The following is a 17,920-nucleotide window of genomic DNA, read 5'->3' on the forward strand; positions in this document are numbered from 1 at the left end:
GGGCGTGCTCTGCAAGTAGGCACGCTGCGAGCTGAGCGCGGGGCACGCTTAATTGCAGCCAAAGAGAGAGATGTCTCTGCGCAGCATCTCCCCAGGCCAGCACATCTCCCATTCTTCATCTTTTTTTTTTTTCCAGCTGCGGGCTGGCTGCAGTGCAGGCTGCCCGCCGGGGGGCACAGCGGGGCTTTGCTGGTGGCTTTGGGTCAGCCCTCCACGGCCTTGGCTCCGCGGACAACACCACGCTTGCCAAAAGCCTCGGCTCTCCTCGGGAGGGCAGCCAAGGACTGACGAAGGCCGGAGGTAGTTTGGGGGTCTCCTGGTGATGCCCTTGGGCACAAAGGACAATGAAACGGTTAAAAAAAAATAACAGAAGTTTCAGCAAACTGTTTTTGAATGTGAGTGATTTTAAGGATTTTTCATGTTATTTAGAGAGAGATGAAGGGAACGAGCTAAACGTTAACACTGAAGAGCCTCAAAAGGGGTCAGCGTTTTGCTTCAAACACACACGGAAACCTGCACAGATGTTCTGACTTTTGGAAAAAAGCAAACGGACACAAAAATCAGCTAATCTGAATCGAAGGGATGATTTCGCTGTTGCCAAAGAGGCCGAAAAGCATCGCTTCACTCAAGCTGTTATCTCTTCTCCCTCTCCCCGGGGCTTGCCCTCGTGTTGTACCGTCTCCGCACCCCGGAGGTGGGAAGCGTCGCCCCTGGAATCTGGAGATAACCTCTGCGCCTCCGGCTGCGCCTGCCCGCCCGGCCCTGTTTCTCCCCTTCATGTTTGGGATGGCCACTCTTCTCTGTGCTGACGTGACCCGAGCATGTTCGTGGCTCGCAGATTAAATGCCATGTTTTGAGCCTGTGCTAAAACATATTTTCCTACACGTCTTCCTTTTAATATGCATGTGCGTCTCTGATTGACACAGACATGCATCTCATCCCACCTAGCTCTATTGTAACTCTCTCTGGGGGTTTTGCGGGGACCTCATAAGGCCGAGGGGGCTTTAAGCTGCTCCGGCACCGGTGTTTATAGAATTATAGGATCGCCTAGGTTGGATCGCCTAGGTTGGAAGGGACTTTTCAGATCATCTGGTCCAACCATCAACCGAACTCTGACAAAAACCATCACTAAACCATATCTCTAACCACCACGTCTGCCCAGCTTTTAAATCCCTCCAGGGATGGTGCCTCCACCACTTCCCTGTGCAGCCTGTTCCAATGTTTGACGACCCTTTCAGTGTAAAAATTTTTCCTAATGTTCATCCTAGACCTCCCCTGGTGCAACTTGAGCCTGTTTCCTCTTGTCCCAACACCTGTTCCTTGGGAGAAGAGACCGCCCCCCCCAGCTACCCCCTCCTTTCAGGGGGCTGTAGAGACCAAGAAGGTCTCCCCTCAGCCTCCTTTTCAGGGGTTTGACCCCCCGGGAGAGCCCCACCTCGGCACCTGCTCCCCACCTCCACGCTGGGCACGGAAGGAACGCTTCCCAGCGCAGCGGCATGGCTCTGCAGGCTGCTGAGATGTGAGCAATAACCCCCTGAAGCAAGGAGGTGGGAGATGAAAAGAAACTTTGATGAGAGAAATGAAAGGGCAGGGAGAGGAAGGGGGTGTAGCGCAACCTCGCCAGGAGATGCTTGAAGTTCCTGGAGAGAAAGTGGGAGTAATGCTATGGGTGAGTGCAAGCTGCTGGGTTTTAAGGAGGTGCTGATGGATGTGAGATGCTGGAAGAACGTCCTGACCTACCAACCCAGACCAACCTCCCTTCCTGCTGCTTTCGAAGCATCTTCCTCAGGTTGGACAGCCCAGGAGCTCCTCTGTAGCTGGTAGTCTCTGAGAGCTGTCACCTGGTGAGGGAGAGAAGAAGGTACGATGATATGGAGAAGCTTTACCCGCTGCCTATAGGCTGCACCCCAGCTGGGTTCTCCAGCCCAGCTGCAGAGGAGCCCTGTTAGGAAGAAATGATGGCAGCTGAGACGCGGTCACGGGATAAATAAGGACCCAGGTGGAGTGGTTCTGGCTGGCTGCTGTGGTGCTCGGGGTTGTGAACAGCTCTGGAGGCACAATGGGGACTGTATGCAGGAGTGAAGTGCCTGCAGTGGGTGAGTGATTGAGGAAGCTGCCCTTGGTTTGGGAAATCTGGGTGTCTGATGATGTTGTATGACTCAGGGCTTTTCTGCATGGAAAATGCCTGAAGGGAACAGCAGGAGCCTTTGCCTTAATGGCTCTGATCACCTTGCAGTGATGGGGTCTTGAGAAACCCATCATGCCTGTCCTCTCCCTGTGGGTACCATACTGGGTTTTCCTTGCTGCCTCCCAGCAAAGGTGATGCAGGCAGGAGCAGAGCTGCTGTGCTGCCGCAGAGACTGAGGTCCTGTGTCAGGCACTTCAGAGCAGGATGGTGCTCGGGGTGGGCAAGGGCAAGCCTGCTGCTGGCCGGGGACACCTCCTGGCACTGTGGCAGAGGCTGTGGGTGGGTAAAGTGCTTATTTTTCCCCTCCAGCAAAAGTAGGGGCTGCTTGTTCCTTTCATATGAGCAGTGGCTGGACCTAAGCATCCATGTCTTATCACCCTGGGGCTGAGCTATGTGCCTGAGCTGGCTGTGGGGATGCGGTGCGGGACCATTTTGGAGGTGGACGGTAAGTGCAGCTGCTTGCTCACAAAGAGGAACCCGCATGTCAGCAGCATGCCGGACTCAATGTCCCATAGCCTGTGCCACATCAGCGAGCTTTTGGGGTGTCACAGCCCTCCCTTGATGGGAGAGGAGGGAGAAGCTGGCTGTCCTCTGCCAGATGTCCTCCATTTCCCCTGTTTGAGCTCCCCAGTCCCAGACTTGTTACCTTTCATCTGTTTCCACTCACTTTCGGGAGTGATCTCATATCAGCGCATGATCGACCCAGTCCTCTTGCTTGTATTTCTGCCACGAGTCCGGAGCTTTGAGAACACACCTAGAAATGTCATCTAAAAATAATGAGACTGATCATCCTCACCCAAAAGTAAGACTTTTGCTTTCCTTTAGAGCTGGAGGAAAACCATCAATGCAAACCCTTTCCTAGTGGGCAGGGAAAATTATTTCCAGCTAGCAGAGAGCGGGTGGTAGCTCAGGCAGGAGCCCTTGTGCCCTGCCACAGCCCTATCCTGGGGGGAAAGTACTCATTTTTGGTTTATATTTAGCTCCTGGCACACAGCAGAGCTGCGGCTCTGAGGGATGCTGGCTGGTGGCTCTCCTGACGATGCCCGAGGAAACATGTCCCTGGGAAAAGCCGTCAGCCTTGTCCTGGCAGAGCTGCTGCCTTTCTCTGTGCGGCTGGGGAAAACAGGAGGGTTTTTCCCCACTTTCCTCCTTCGGTATTTACCTTTCTGGAGCAGGGGAGGGAGAAGTTTCACTTTCCTGCTCTGCACGGGGTGGGGGGGGTTTAACAGGTCTGGATGCAGTCTCTGCGCTGCTTCCCCTCCATACTTGGTAACTGTCCAGTTCGCTTGCCTACACTCTTGTTGGTGTCTTTCATTTACTGGAAATCTTTGTATTTACCAAGAACACTGAGATTTATGCAGGACCATGTCAGATTCTGTGTAATAAATTTACCAAGTTGTGGGTTTTTTTTTTTTTGCATTACCAGCTACTCCTGACCTCTGTAAATTCAGTAATGATTTAGCTGTAAAGGGTTTGCTGTAGTGTCCTTCAGATACAAAACAAGAAAAGGACATTGGAGGTTGGCAAAGTGAAACGTGGATTCATTCCCGTTACCAGAAACGGGGCTTACTTGTGGACAAATTGGCGCAAGCCCCGTAGCTTTTAAATGGGGAAAGCAGGCTCTAGGAATTAATCATTTCCTATTAATGCAGAAGGTCCTGCACTCCCGTGTGCCTGCAGGGAAGGGGGAGCAGTGCCGGGGTGGGGGGGGCATGTGTGCCCAGCCCCTGCAAATATTTGGGGTCACCTACCATACGGAGGGAGCATCTTGTGCCCAGACCGCTGGGTCCTTCCGCACATTGCATTTGCTTCCATGGGTCCTGGGTTTATTTTTAATGGCAGCTGCTAAAGCAGAGCCCCAGCGCTGCCGGTTGCTGACCTCCAGAGGTTGGTGGGAGAAAACCTCGCTCACCTGCGTGGCCAGAGGGGGCTTGGGGGGCCCTCCTGGTCCCCAGCCTCGCAGCAGCAAAATGGGGGGTCTGGACTCAGCCGAATGCTGCTGTGTGTCGGTGAGTAACTGGGGAGAGGAGACAGCCGGCCTGGATGAACGCCAGAGCAGCTCTCCTGGCTCAGGTTCTCCTCAGATTTGTACCAGCAAGGAGCCCCATCTCTGGTCTGAGGGGTCCCTGTGTGCCCCGTGGCCGGGGCTGGCAGCTGCTGCTCGGGCTTGGGGATCCTGGGGTATGCTGAGTCTGCAGGAGTGGGGACAGACCTTCCCAGTAAGCTGTGCTCACGTGCAAAGCTTTTCCCAAGAACCGTGGCAAATGCTGGAGGGAGCTGCTGAGCTGCCCTTTCCCAGGGCTCGTGCCCCTGAGCCAGGGATGTGCAACCTGGAAAGGGGTCTGGGATCAACCTGGTGACGTACACGGCAGAGGCGCCTGCGGAGAGGCAGCATATGTGTTCAGACTTCATTAGGACAATTTCCTCTGTGACTAAAAAAAAAAAAAAAAAAAAAAAACACCAAACAAACCTGCCTCGCTGCTCTGGTGCCCCTTCCTGGTGAAGACCATCCCCTTCCCAGGCTGGGCTGCGGTCATCTCAAGTGCAAAGCCGGCAGAGAGGCGGGGGGCATAGGATGCTGCTCGGGCAGAGATTATCCTCTTGCCCACAATGAAATAATCTGGTCGCAAGTGATGGTTTTACACAAGCTGTTAACAGCACATGCTAGTTAATTTTCAGAATGACGCCCGAATCAGTTTCAAGTTTCGGCTGAAAGATCAGAGCAGACTGAGCTTTCTTTTTTTTCCCCCAAACCAGATTTTTCTATTGGCTTTCTGTAACCAAACCTAGGCATCTGTAAATGGAAATTATTTGGTTTCCTTGTTGGCTCTTTTAAAATGGAGGTATAGGTAACAGTTAAAAGCTTTCTTTGTAGACTGTGATCAAAAGTCTTTGCAGGTTTTGATCAAAAAAACTGTGATTTTTGGTCAAAAAAAAGCTGTCGTCTCTGTTTTCCCCTTCCCCCACCTGCATCTCCCTTTCTGCTCTCCTCCCTCCTTCCACTTAGAGGTGGTGGTGGGGAAATAAAATTCCACAGGCTCAATCAGCATCGAAGAGTCACTTATTTAAAAGGAGGGAGAATATTGTGACGTTTGACTGCCTGTTTTGGATTCTGTGAAGGAATTTCATCCCCTCCCGGTTGCCGCGCCTCTGGCATCCCTCCCAGATCCGAACTCCCTGGAGGACGGAGGCAGAATTATCTCTGAGCTTTGCAGCTGCCAGATGTTAACCGATGAAACGGCAGCCTCGCTGCTTCCCTCTTTACTCCGGGTAAACCTCTGCCTGCCTGCCCTGTTTGAAATGCAAAACTTCCTCAAATCCCCTCTTGTAGGGTTCTTGATGTCTCTTGCCAATCAAGCCTGACGGAGACTCGCCTCATTCCTTTTCCAGCTACTTGCCGTAAGAATTGCGCTCGAACGTGGCTGTGTAAAGTGCCTGGGCGTCGTGAGCTGTGGTGTGGAGGGACGGGAGCTGAGAACTGGTGCAGTTATCACATCCCTCGAAGAGAATTGTTCTCTCCTGCCTGTCAGAGTAATGAGACAAAGTCTTCCTCCCCTCGTCATCGCTGGCATGAAGCAGAGCTAGGGATGCGCCGGTCACTAGTGGGGTTATGATTGTTGCAGACCCTGGCTGCCCGAGCAGGTTGTGCACAACAGGAGCCAGGAAAACGGCATCTCGTGGTCCTGGCAAGCTGGTCCCCCAGGAGGGGCTGCGGGAAGGGCAGCCTGAATGTTGTCAACTGCCCCTGTGGTGCCCGTCACGCCTGTTCAAAGGGGCCCATGGGCGCTGCTGGCGCGGTTTGAACGTGCACCTGGGATATACGAAGGGGGTAGCTGTGTAAAGACTCTGTCGAGGTGCGGGTTTCTCTTGCAAGCAGTCAAAGGATCAAGGCAAAACTCGCTGGGTGAGGTTTAGTGTCTGTGCAGTGAGGTCAGGGGGGTGCAGCAGGTCCTTCCGCCCTTCACATCCGTCCATCTGCAAGATCGATGATGAATACAGCAGGCAGGCTACGGTGCCTGCAGTGACATTCACTGCTTGTGTATCTATGTGTCTAGCACGTGGGCTTGTAGGTTTGAATACTCCTGGTCTTGTTCCCTTCACCTGGGGAAAAACTGGTGGTTTTTTTGCTCTGGGGAGGCCAGCCGTACCAGGCGCTGTGTGCGAGCTCGCGTGCTGTGCTCGGTGGAAGGGTGCAGGACACATGCTCTTGCCCTTGAGTGCAATCATCCGTGTAATTACCCTGTGAGTGGTAGGAAAGGGGGGAAGAAAAAAATTCGTATTACCCTTATGATAGTGTTCATGGGACCATTGATCAAGGTGACAATTGGAAATTCATCATGATGTAGTAGGAAAATTGGGAACTTTCCTGTGCATGAGATGCGAAGCTGATCCAAACACGCCACCGCAGCCAGCTTTTTTGCTCTTTAATGTGTGATTTCAGTAGGAAAAACACCCAAACGGGACCCTGGAGCAGCAGATATGGAGTAGGCTGTAGCATTCTCCTTCCTTCTGCTTTGGATGGACTTGCACCTTAAAAACTTTACATCTTTTTTGCTTCCAGAATTAGAACCACAGCTCGGACTGCAACAAGCCAAATGCTGTGATAAAGGGAAACTCCTGTGGCAGGTTCCCTTTCCTGCTTTTTTTTTTTTTTTTAAAGCTTCCAAAGATAAATTGCATTTTGCTTCAAGATAATGAAATTTCCTTGGAGGAGAGACATATTTTTCTCTAGCTTTTGCATTCGGGACATGAGAAGAGTTTTTATTTTAAATCTCCATTGAAAGTGTTTGTCTGTCTATATTTTGCTTTCTTCGCCGCGAATGCTCTGACTTCACAGAGCCAGCGGAGACCCTGAGACGGAGTGTTCCTGTCACTTACTATAGCTTGTCTTGGCATAAAATTTAATCTTCAGAATTTTTTCATCCTAAAGAAATGAAAGTTGAAGCCAGATTAGAAACAGATAAAAAGAAGTCATCCATCCTTCGACAAAGGAGTTTTTTGTTTTTCTCTTTTGCATTTGCCTTTGTTAATCCTCTGCCTTCAAAGGGAACAAAGAGATCTTTCCACCTGGAAAGACTGGGGCGGGGGGGGAAGGAAAAACACGGAGCAAGTAGCGCGTGCGCGCCTGATCTGTGCTCATGTTGTCCTGCACCCAGCATGTCTACTGGGACTTGCAACCATCCTGAAAAACCCAATTAAAGGCAAAACCTGGGAAGCAGAAATTGTGGTGTCTATGAAATCAAAGTGGTTCGTTTATTTATTTATTTATTTTTATGCTCCTAAGAGGAGAACTCACTGGTCTTTACCTTGTCCTGCAGAGAAAGGTTGTCCAGCCGTCCATCCCTGCCTCTGTAGCCGCTGGCAGTGCGGAGCGGAGGAAGCTGTGGGTCCATTGCGTTATACGACGCCTGGTGTCACACCGGAGCCTGTCTTAATACTGCTCTCATCTTTTGTTCAATCATGTGTAGTGATTAATACGTTCTCGGGCGCTGAGAGGCTCGAGGCACTTGGCACTTGACTGTCTCCTATTTCTGTACTTAATAAACAGAATATTCCACAAGAAGAACTTGCAATTTATCTTTCGCTACTGTGCGGGGAGTTACTCCGAGTCCCGTCTCTGACTGCGTCTCTCTTTTGCCCAGGGAATTAATAGACTCTTCCATACCCTAGCTCCCTCTGTTCTCACTCCGGTTGCCAAATTAACCTTCATCTCACCTACTTTTTCTTCGCGTCTCGCTTCAATTTAGTCCTCAAATTGTTCACATGACAAAGGAGTCGTCCTTCCTACAGCTTCTACTTCTGCTCTGATAAGATACCTGAATTTTCTGTGAGCGCCTGGAGAGGAGAATAACATCTCTCCCTCCCTTTAGTTTCCCTGGGGTATTTTAAGTCCAGAAGCCTCCCTGAGGTTATTTCTCCTGGGAGTACAGTAAGCAGTTTGGACTGCACTGTGCCAAGTGACCGAGTTGTGCCCTGAATACGCTGAGCGTTTACTGGTGCTAATTAATGTTATTACATCATATTACATTTATTTGGACGCGCAGGAGGGGGTTCGACTGCAGAGGCTAGATGCTGCTCACCAGCATCACCCGCCCTTACCTGGCTCGCGTCTTGCAGCACACTAAACGAGTCTGAAACGCTGGAAAATTGAAGGAACCTGCTTTTCTTATCAGGGAGAGGATTTATCAGCTCCTCGGGCTTTGACTTCTGGGAGGACGCTGTAGGTGCATGCTTTTTCTCTGCAATTAATGCACGGGCAAGCTGCTGGGAGCAGGCTGCGCTGCCTTGGCAGGATTAGGGATGCGAGAGCGCTGCTGAGGGTGGCTGCGGGGATCCTCCTGCCCTCCCTGCAGGCCTCGCCTCGGCTTAGAAAATAAACGGGGACCGTCATGGCTGCTTTAGCGCCCGCGCTTGTTCTGGCTAGGGGAGGCTCCTGTGTCCTCCGCTCCGTGGGGCTGGCACAGGGGAAGGCTGGTTCCACCTTTGTGCCGCTCCTACATTAGCGAGCGGCTTGCGGGGACATCCTGCCACCAAGGGCACCTTCCCAGGTCTGAGCCAGGCGGTCGCTCTGGCGTAGGACAGGAGCCTCGGTCACCCTCTGATGGTGACGCAGGAGGTGTCAGGCTCCCGGCGATCGAGCTTGCTGCTTCACAGCCCAAAGGGTTTGGAGTGACCCCCTCCAGAGCCCCCCTCACAGCGTGGTACCCACCGCTGCGCACACACAGGGATGCCTGGTTGGGACTCATCATCATGCTTCGGCTCGTCCCTTCGCAGCTGGTGCAGTGTGGCAGGGGAGGACGGGGGCAGCCCCAGGCTGTGACACCTTTGGTCCCCAAAGTGGTTTCAAGGGCTTTTTTTGAGGGGGAGATCTGTGCTGCAGCGTATAATTCTTGATGTTTTCTTTCGCTGGGATCCCAGATCTTCATCCTCTAGAAAGGGTTTGGCATCGCCTGAAGCATCATCAGAGAACAAAGACAAAGCTGTTAATTAAGACAGAGCTAATTCTGGCAGCTGACTGCCGCCATCTCGACGTGCTGCCGGCTGCATGCCGCGGGAACAGAGGGACCGGGCACGGGGCTGCCGAAAGCCTTCCCGGAGGCTGTTCGTGCTCTTAGCACATGTCCTTCCTGCACAGGTGCCTGGTGGGCAGGGCTTGAGGGTACTCCTGGCCTGGAGGGGTGGCTTTGCCTTCTGCAGGGTGCTTGCTGAGAGCCACGGTGTGCTCCTCTTCTTGCCTGGGGTTTGGGGTCTTTTTCTCTGCCAGGAGCTGGTGGCAGCTCTGGGGCGTGGGGTCTTGGGGAGAAGCAAGTGAGATGGGACCTCGCTGGTGGCCTTCTGGTCCTGCGGTTGGGACCTGGTGATGGATAGGGTGCTGTGGGAGAGGCCTCCCACTGATGGCCAGAGCAAAAGGCACCAAAAAACCAGCTGGCTTTAATGTCTCCTTGATGTCTCCTTGGTGCTTCCTCCAGGGGGATGCTGGTGGGCATGGTCTCTATGACCACCCTGGGGCAGCTGGTGGCCACAATCCCATCAGGTGAGCAACAGAGTGGCCCTGTGGGACAATGCTGCCGCCTTCCCACACTCCGGATGGCAACACAGCAAAGAGGCTTTTTCGGAGCCGCTTCATCCACCAGGAGAAGTGAAGTGTTGGTGTTCGGGGACTCGAAGCAAAGGCTGATGGAATAAAAAGCTTTTTGAACAAACACAGCTGGCTTTTACCCAGCCCAGCCAACTCTTTGGCCAGCTGAAAAGAAATCAGAAGAATATTGATGTTTTGGGGGTTTTTTTGCCTTTTTTTTTTTTTTTGACATACAAAAATTGTCAGGCTTTTTTTTCTGGTCAAATGTTAGTTTCTGAATGCAAGTTTTTCAGTTGATAACAATTATTTGGGGGTAAAAAAAAAACGAAAACCAACCAGCCGAGGCAGTTCTCTGGATAACTCGCAGGCTCAGCTCTTCGCCTCTTGTATTTTCAAACGATTAACATTTTTTTGCTTTGCACATCATGAATATTCTATACTTGAGCTGTTACTGAGTTGTGCTAGATCAGATAAATAACATGGTGTTGCTTTTGTGGCAGACTGGATAAAGATGCAAATAATACTGACATTTACTTCACAGTTTTCTTTCTGTGATCCTCTGAGTGAGTAAACTGGATTGCTGAGATATTCATGGGAAGGAAATGAAGAAGGGTTGTCAAGATGAAAGCAAATTTCCTTAAAACTTAGCCAGAATGTTCTTGGCAATTTTTTCTGTTATTTGCTCAGCTGAATGGGAGCTGCTTGAAATATATTTTGCACGACCGCAAAAGAAAACTCTTGCTCCCGTGGCACTGCTGAATATCTTTTTTTTTGTGTGTGTGTGCTCTCTTTCACCGAAAAGCTGGTGGTTTTCCAGCGCTTGGGACCTCTGTGGGGCTGTTGGTCCCATCATGGTAGGGGACATGAACCCTGGCTGCAGGCAAGTGACAGTGACCCCCAAGAAGCCCTTGCTGCCTTTTTTCCCCTCTGCTGGGTCTGTTGGGATGAGGGAACCCATAGGGAGGGAGGGAGGGAGGGAGGGATGGATGGATGGATGGATGGATGGATGGATGGATGGATGGATGGATGGGGTCAGCTCTGCAGCAGGAGAAGGAGAGGAGCCGAGGGGGATGCTGAGCCCCGGGAAGGGACACTGGAGCCATCATGGCGCGGTGCGTGGGATGATGGGGATGGGGCCAGTTCTCTTTCTGGAGGGCTCCTTTCGGTGGTGTACATCGCTGGGGTGACACCCCGAGGTGGGTGACATCCCATGGCGGGTGATGCCCTGCCCTGCCAAAGGCTCGTGGGCAGGAGGCCATCGCCCTGGGTGTGGGTGGCCATGGGGGCAGGCGGGTGGACGTGGGTTGGGGACCCTGGCGTCTTGTCCCCAGCAAAGGAGGGCAGCCGGCTGCCCCCCTGCCCCCGGGTGCCCACCTTGCCTCGGACCTGCAAAGGGTGTGGGGCGAGGAGCCCCCCCGCCTTGACTCGTGTGTTCTGCCCCTGAGCTGGGAGCCGCCATGCTTTTTGGGGGGCCGCGGCGGGGGGCTGCGCGTTTGCTCCCGCTTCCTTTTGGGGGCAAAAGAGGGGATTTGGGGGGTGTCGGCGGCTGAGATAACCGAGTCCCGCCCCCCCCCGTCCCCTCCCCGGGCCTCTGCGGTGCGGGCTGAGGGTCCGCCCCATGGGGGGTCGCGCTGAGGGGACGGGGGCGGGGGGGGGATCGGGGGGTGTTGGGGGGGGTGGGTGGGTGGCGGCGGCCGGTCGCCAGGGGGCGCCGTCCCCCTTCGCACAGCGGCGCGCGGCGTGGGCGGGGCGCGGGCGGGGCGGGCGGCGGGGATTGGCGGGGCGGCGGCGGGGGGCGTGGCCGGGCGGCGGCGGGGGCCGGCGGCGGCGTGGCCGGGCGCCCCACTCGCGGCGGCGATGTGACCCGGGCGGCGGCGCGGCCCCGGTCCCCGGCCCGTGGTGTCTCCGCGGCCCCGGCCCGTCCTGCCCCCGGCCCGCCGACGCACCCCCATGCCCGCTCACGGCCGCCCGCCGGTAGCGGCTGAAGCCTGCGGGGCCCGGGGAGGCGATGGCTGCGGATCTGGTGGTGCTGCTCTGCCTGGCCGCCGCCGCGGCCGCCGTGGAAGGTGAGGACCGGGACGTGGAATGGGTGGGATGGGAGAACCGCGGGTCCCCGCGCCACGCGTGGGCTACAAGCGGGGACCGGCCGGGGAAGCGGCTGCCCCGCGGGCTTGCAGACCGGCGGGGCACGGCGCCCGTCCGCTTATGGGGGGCGCGGAGCTCCCCTCGGCACCGGCCGGTTGTGCCGGCCCTCCTCCCGCAGCCCTCCCGAACCGGCCCGTAGGCGGTACTGGCGACCCGGGGCTCGCCCACGGGCCGTGGGTGGCCGCGGGAAGGGGTGAGGGTGGGTTTCCAGCTCTCGGGGACGGCTCTGGGGAACCCGTCCCGGTCCCCTCTGGGTCCTCTCCCCGGCAGGGCCCTGCCCGGGGTGGCGGCGGGGGACACCCCCAGGGTCCCCTTTGGGTCCCCTCCCCGGCAGATCTCTGCCCGGGGTCGTGGTGGGGGACATTTCCAGGGTCCCCTCTTGGTCTCCTCCTCAGCAGAGCCCTCCCCGGGATGGCGGTGGGGGACACCTCCAGGGTCCCCTCTGGGTCCCCTCCCCAGTAGAATCCTGTCTGATGTCTCGGTGGGGGACACCTCCAGGGCCCCCTCCCCAGCAGGCCTCTTTGCGGAGGACTGCCTCTGGCCATCCTCCTCCTCCCACGCTTCCCAACACCCGTGGGAGCTCAGGAGAGCTCTGTGGAAGAGGAGGATCGAGGTGTGAGCAGGGGGGGGGTCTCCTTCCCTTGGGTCTGATTGCGCCAGGAGATGCTTGGTGGGGCTACGGGGCAGATGCATGGCCATCATCCCTTCAGCAAGGTTCCTGCCCTTGGGACGAAGGCTTTTCCCCATCACCCTCCCTGTCGTGGGGCACGGTGGGCCTGGCAGGACAGCCAAGTCACCCCAGGCTTGCCTCGGTGGTGCTCTCTGGCCAGCATGGCTTTCGGAAGCATTGCGTATATTATTTATTTATTTTTTTCCCCTTTATTTTGCTGCTGCCTCCTTTTTTTTTTCCTGGTGCAAAAAGGGCTTGTGGCTGGGGCTGCCCAGTGCCCGAGCGGTGGCTGCGAGCGGGGGACGCGGTGCTGGTTGGCAGCAAGAAACGCGTGGTTGTGGAGAGATGATGCACGGGCTCTGGTGGGCGAACGGAGCTGCCGGCCGGTGCGGGGCTTGGCCCCTCCTTGGAGGCGGTGGGGGGGGAATTTAGCTGATGTGAGCACGGTTGCGGCTGAACTGGAAGCTGCTGGAGACCGGTGGCTCAGCTCTGGGCAGCACGGAGCTGGTTTGGGAGCCAAAACGCTGCTGCGATGGTCTCGGATGGGGTGGGAGCGGAGTTGGCTGTGGTTCGTGGTGGGCAGGCCAGCTGCTGCGGCGGCTGCTTTCCCCCGGCTTTTGGCTGACCCGGGTGTTTGTTTGCTTATTTCTCGGGCTTCCTTCTCCCCGTTGCCTCGCCGTTGAAACACCTTGAGACGGAAACGCGGATGCCTTGCCGAGGCGTGATGCAAACAGGCGCGAAGCCGCAGATGAAAACGCCAGACCTGTTAGCGGCACTTTGCGAAGCCGGCGTTCGCAGCGTTGGCTGAAATCGTGGCTGGCTGGGAGACCTCGGCTTGGTCCCTGTCTGAGAGCCTTCCTGGATGTCGTGTCCCGGTGTCACCAGCTTGCCCCGAGCCACCCCGGGGAGTGTGTGCTGGGCTGGCAGGGCCAGCATCCCTGCCCGGGACCGAACCTGTTGAAGAGTGGTGTTATTTCTGCTTTGCTGAGGAATTTACTTGAGTAGTGAAGTAGTATCCTGGGAGAGATCTCGGGTTTAAGGGAAAATTTTGGAAGGGGAATTTCTGAGGCAGAGCAATTGAGTCTGATTTGGAGGTTAAGGCGACAGTCTCCTGGCGTGGTTGTATAAAGAAAACCCCTTTTTATGGAGCTCATTTAAATCTTACAGATCCTCCTGGTGCAAAGGTTGAATTTGCTAGATTAAAACGTACGTTTCTCTAACCGAGCTGAAACATCTCCTAGAGCCTGACCCACCCTGGGGTCTGCCTTTCCCCCCCTGGAGCGGCCGTGGGACCGGTTTTGCTGGCGGCAAGGCAAAACCCGGCTCTGCCATGGGCTGTAAAAGCAGCTGGGAGAGGGATGGCTCCCTGCATCCCAAATCAGCATTCGAGACAAAAAGTCTTCTTTCCACGGTGGCCAGGGGGGAGAGGTTTGGGGGTCTGGACCCGATTGGAGGGGGAGGAGGGGGATGCAGCCGGGGTCGGAGCTGCCCGCAAACATCTCTCTTTATCCTCCATAAAACCTTGCTAACTCACTGCCTGCAGCACGCGAACCTGGAGACAGTGGAGTTGCTTATCCGAGTTTTCTTATGGTTACTTGATTTTTACCAAATCCTGTGGCTTAGCTGACTGTTTTCTGCCGGATACCTGGATATTTATAGTCTTTTTTTTTTTTTTTTTTTTTGGTGGCCTGTGAAGAGGAAGAGGGACACGAGAAGATGACAGGAGCGAATACTCCGTCTCTCCCACACCCTGCAATCACTCAGGAGCTGCTCGCGTGCTCTCTCTCGTGTTAGCTGAACCAAATATAATCCCATTTAGCATATAGAGAGGGTGGTAATGGGCTGATGTTATACGTTTTAACTCAGGAGCTGTTGGAGTCGGGGGTGTCGGTAGGTCAGATGGGGCTGATGTCCATTTTTGGTGCAGCCCCTCCATGTGTGCTATGTTCTCTGCTTACCTACCCATCATCTCCCTGCCTCGCGCCTGCTCTTTTAAAAACCAGTTTTTTTTCTCTCCATGCTTGTGGCAGCATGATAAGCAAAGCACAGGGAGGGAGGTGGAAAGCCCTGCTCGGGGCTGGGGGATCCGGCTTGGTTTTGCTTCCTGTGCTTATCCTCTGGTTCGCCTGCCTGGCCTTTGGAACCGCAGCCCAGGAGAGGAACGGGGATGGGGGTTTGGTTTGAGAGCAGCATTCCTGGCTCCTGCTCCGGGTGCCCTCTCTCCTCCCGTTTTGGCTCGGGATGCTCACATCTGTCGCAGGCATCCTTTGGGCTTCCTCCACTTTCCCCCGGCGCCGGAGCAGTGCCTGCGTGGAGCCGGCGGTGGCCACTGCGCTGCCCTTCCCATCACCGCCACCACCATCACCACGTGGGCTTCCACCTTTGGCCCGGCTGCTTCACCCCGAGCAGAGCGGTTTTGAAGGAGAAGCTCAAAATAAGTCTTCCAAGAGAGAATTTGCAAGTGCTGGTATCCAGCCATCCCTTTACTTGCACTTTTTTTGCACAAACTATCTGGGGGAAAAAAAAAAAGAGAACCCTATGGGAGAAAAAACCTTATTCTTGATGAGGGAGCCCAGATCTTGTCAGCCTGAAGCGAAAGCGTTTTGTCAAGTCATGGAAAGGGGGCACTGCAGATGCCTATGGTGTTGCTTTTTTTTTTTTTTTTTTTTTTTTTTTTTTTTTTGGACTAATTGCTGGTATCACTGACTCATTATGCCTTGCTCAGTCTTCCTCCTCCCTTCCCGCTTCCCTCGTGCTTCGGGCTCGGAGATGGAGGTGAAGGAAAGGCAGCGTCTTCAAAGGTCCTGCTGGCCCCAAGCTGCAGGTGACCTTAGTGGCTCATGCTGCGCAGTGCTGGAAAACCTGAAAAGGGAGATTTTTGTCCCCTGGGATGCGTAAATGCGGCTCAACTCATGGTGGAGATGGCCGTGGTACGGCTGCCCCTGAATCGGTGGCCATCCAGCTCGAGCCCATCTCGCGAGCGACTTCACCTGCATCTGAATTTCATGTTGGTCTCCTTCCTTAAGGTCTTGATTTATTTTTTGCCTTAATTAAAGCTTTGAATTTCACTTTCCCCGAATGTAGCGCAGCCGAAAGTTGAATAACTTACAGTGCTCTGGTGGCTCGGCTCTGGAAGCCTATTAGAGATGAAAACGAGCGCCGGCAATGATGGAGAGATCAGAAAAGCAGCGCTGAAAATGGAAAGCCTGCCTGTTGGGCTGTCGTTATTAGTATTTATTTGACGCTGAAGATGGTCTTGGAGCAGTTAATGCAAATAAGGACCCTGAAGGAGCTCTGTGAAAGGCAGGCATGGAGAAGGTGGGGTTTGTGATAAATGTATTTATTTTCCTGCTCACCATTTCTCTATGGAAATTGGCTTTCCCATTGTGGAAATGGGAGCCCTGTGCTCCCATGTCTGCTGTGGCATGAGCTGCCAGGAGGGTGTGCGCGGTGGCCTCTCGCCCATCCTGGGTGCAGCTCCTGACACAACAGCACCGAGTAAAAACCTTCCACTGGCCTTAAAAAATCAGAAGAAAATATCGAATGTGTTCGTCTGGCTCTGAATGCAGGCCATGGTGCTGAATAATAGATGTTTCTAGCAGAGATGGGTTCTGCAAGCTAAATAAATACTCAGATTTGGTGAAAAGGGGAAAATAATACCTTGGGCAAGAGGTAACTCGATGCTAATCCGGTCAGCAGAGTCTTGGAGACGCTGGTGCCGTGGCATGAGGCTGATGGAAGAGATGCTCGGAGCAAGGCTTGAGGCTCACAAGGTGCTGCGCTGCTCCATCTGAGATCCAGCCAGCTTGAGGAGGCTTTTTTCTTTTTACCTCTCCCAGCTGGGGGGCGTGAGCTCATTGTACCCTGGCATGGAAATGGCTTCATGCAGGAGCCCCAAGCTTGTATGGTATTGCCTGAAGGGTGCTGCAGCTCTCCGTTCCCTCTAAACGGACGCGGTCAGTATTAAGCAGTCGTTAAACGGCACAGCGAGGCTGAGTAAATAGTTGGGGTTGGGGGAGAGAGTGTTTTCCCCTAATATTCATTAGAACTTGAAAGCGCATTCCCATTTGACCTTGTTCTCTTTCTGCAAACATTCGAGCTATCGAGCGCTGCACGCATGAATACTTGCGCAAGGCAAATGTTAAGCGTGGATATTTGCTGGGTAGCGATTTGGAGAGGCAGTGGCGGTGTTAGGAAACCGGAGTGCGCATCCCTTACGGAGGTCGCTGGACCCGGTGTGATGGAGGCGGTGCAGATAACCCACGTGGCGAGAATTTGGATCCAGCAGTGACAGAGAGCACCTTGTGAAGCGGCGCCGAGTGGTGGGAAGGGCAAGTGAACGTGAATCCAGAGGATATTCAGGTGCATCGTGGCCCACGTGTGAATGAAGGGTGCTTCTGCCAGCTGAGCCCTTGGCATCCGTGTCCTTTCTTGGCAGAGGTTGGTGTGGGAGCAGAAACGCACAGAAAGGGGTGGAGAGGTGTCAGAGCAGCATCCAGAGGGAGCTGGGACCTTGGGTGGCCACGGGACACCAAGTTGGTTATTGCACAGCCCGGCTTTTAGGGGCTAAAAAGACAGTCTTTCCAAAAGCGAGCGCTTGGGAGTGGGCAGGGGAGGGAGCGGGCAGGGGGCTGATGCAGACACCACCCAGTAGCAGGTAGAGGCACCACAGTCGCTTTTCTTGGGAACAACAAGACCAAACCCCTGCCCAAATCAGCCCCACAGCTTTCCAGATTAAGTGGCAGATGTGGATGGGCTCCCTCCTGCACCGTAAATACAGTCCCTCCCAGCCACAGCTGATTTTTTTGGGGGTGGTGTTTTTTTGGGTTTTTTTTTTTTTTGGGTTACTGTCCATTTTCCACAAAGTCGCATCATAAGAAATGGTGAGAAAAACAGGATGTGTGTTTGTAGGAGCTAAAGGGTCTGCACTCTTATTTATTTATTTCCCATAATTTTTGAATTATTAAAGTGCGTTCAGCGGAGATTAACTTTCCCTGCTCAATATTTATTATTGTTTCATTTCCCGGCAAGTTGGAGCTACGAGAGCTTTGATAAATGGACTGAAAGGTTTTGTAGTTTCTCTATAGCTAATCTAAATATCCCTGTATCCTTTGCTGAAAAGCTAATTTGTAATTTCCTATGGTAATGCCGCCTAGTGAATTATAATGATACATGGGGGGTCTGCTTTTCCTCCCGGTTCTCTGCCGGGGGAATAATGCTACCATCAGAAAATGGCGTGAAACCTGGAAACTGGCCATTAGTCCCCTAAATTTTTGGTCTAATAACAAAAATCCAGAAAACATGTGGACCATATGGTCCGTTTTCTCATGCCTGGGCT

The 17,920-nt window shown here is 54.2% G+C and overlaps 1 protein-coding gene across 2 annotated transcripts in view; it reads left to right on the top strand.

Annotated features, from left to right (window-relative positions):
• Positions 1 to 11,611: 11,611 nt before the first annotated feature.
• Positions 11,612 to 17,920, top strand: part of EPHB1 (EPH receptor B1) — a 76,209-nt gene continuing 69,900 nt past the window's right edge. For both annotated transcript variants that reach the window (XM_074590378.1, XM_074590379.1), the window contains exon 1: positions 11,612 to 11,833. In XM_074590378.1, coding sequence (XP_074446479.1) covers positions 11,776 to 11,833 — 58 coding nt within the window. In that variant the 5' untranslated portion in view covers positions 11,612 to 11,775. The remainder of the gene's footprint in view (positions 11,834 to 17,920) is intronic.

Source organism: Larus michahellis, chromosome 6 (assembly GCF_964199755.1).
Source record: "Larus michahellis chromosome 6, bLarMic1.1, whole genome shotgun sequence".
Lineage (NCBI taxonomy): Eukaryota > Metazoa > Chordata > Aves > Charadriiformes > Laridae > Larus > Larus michahellis.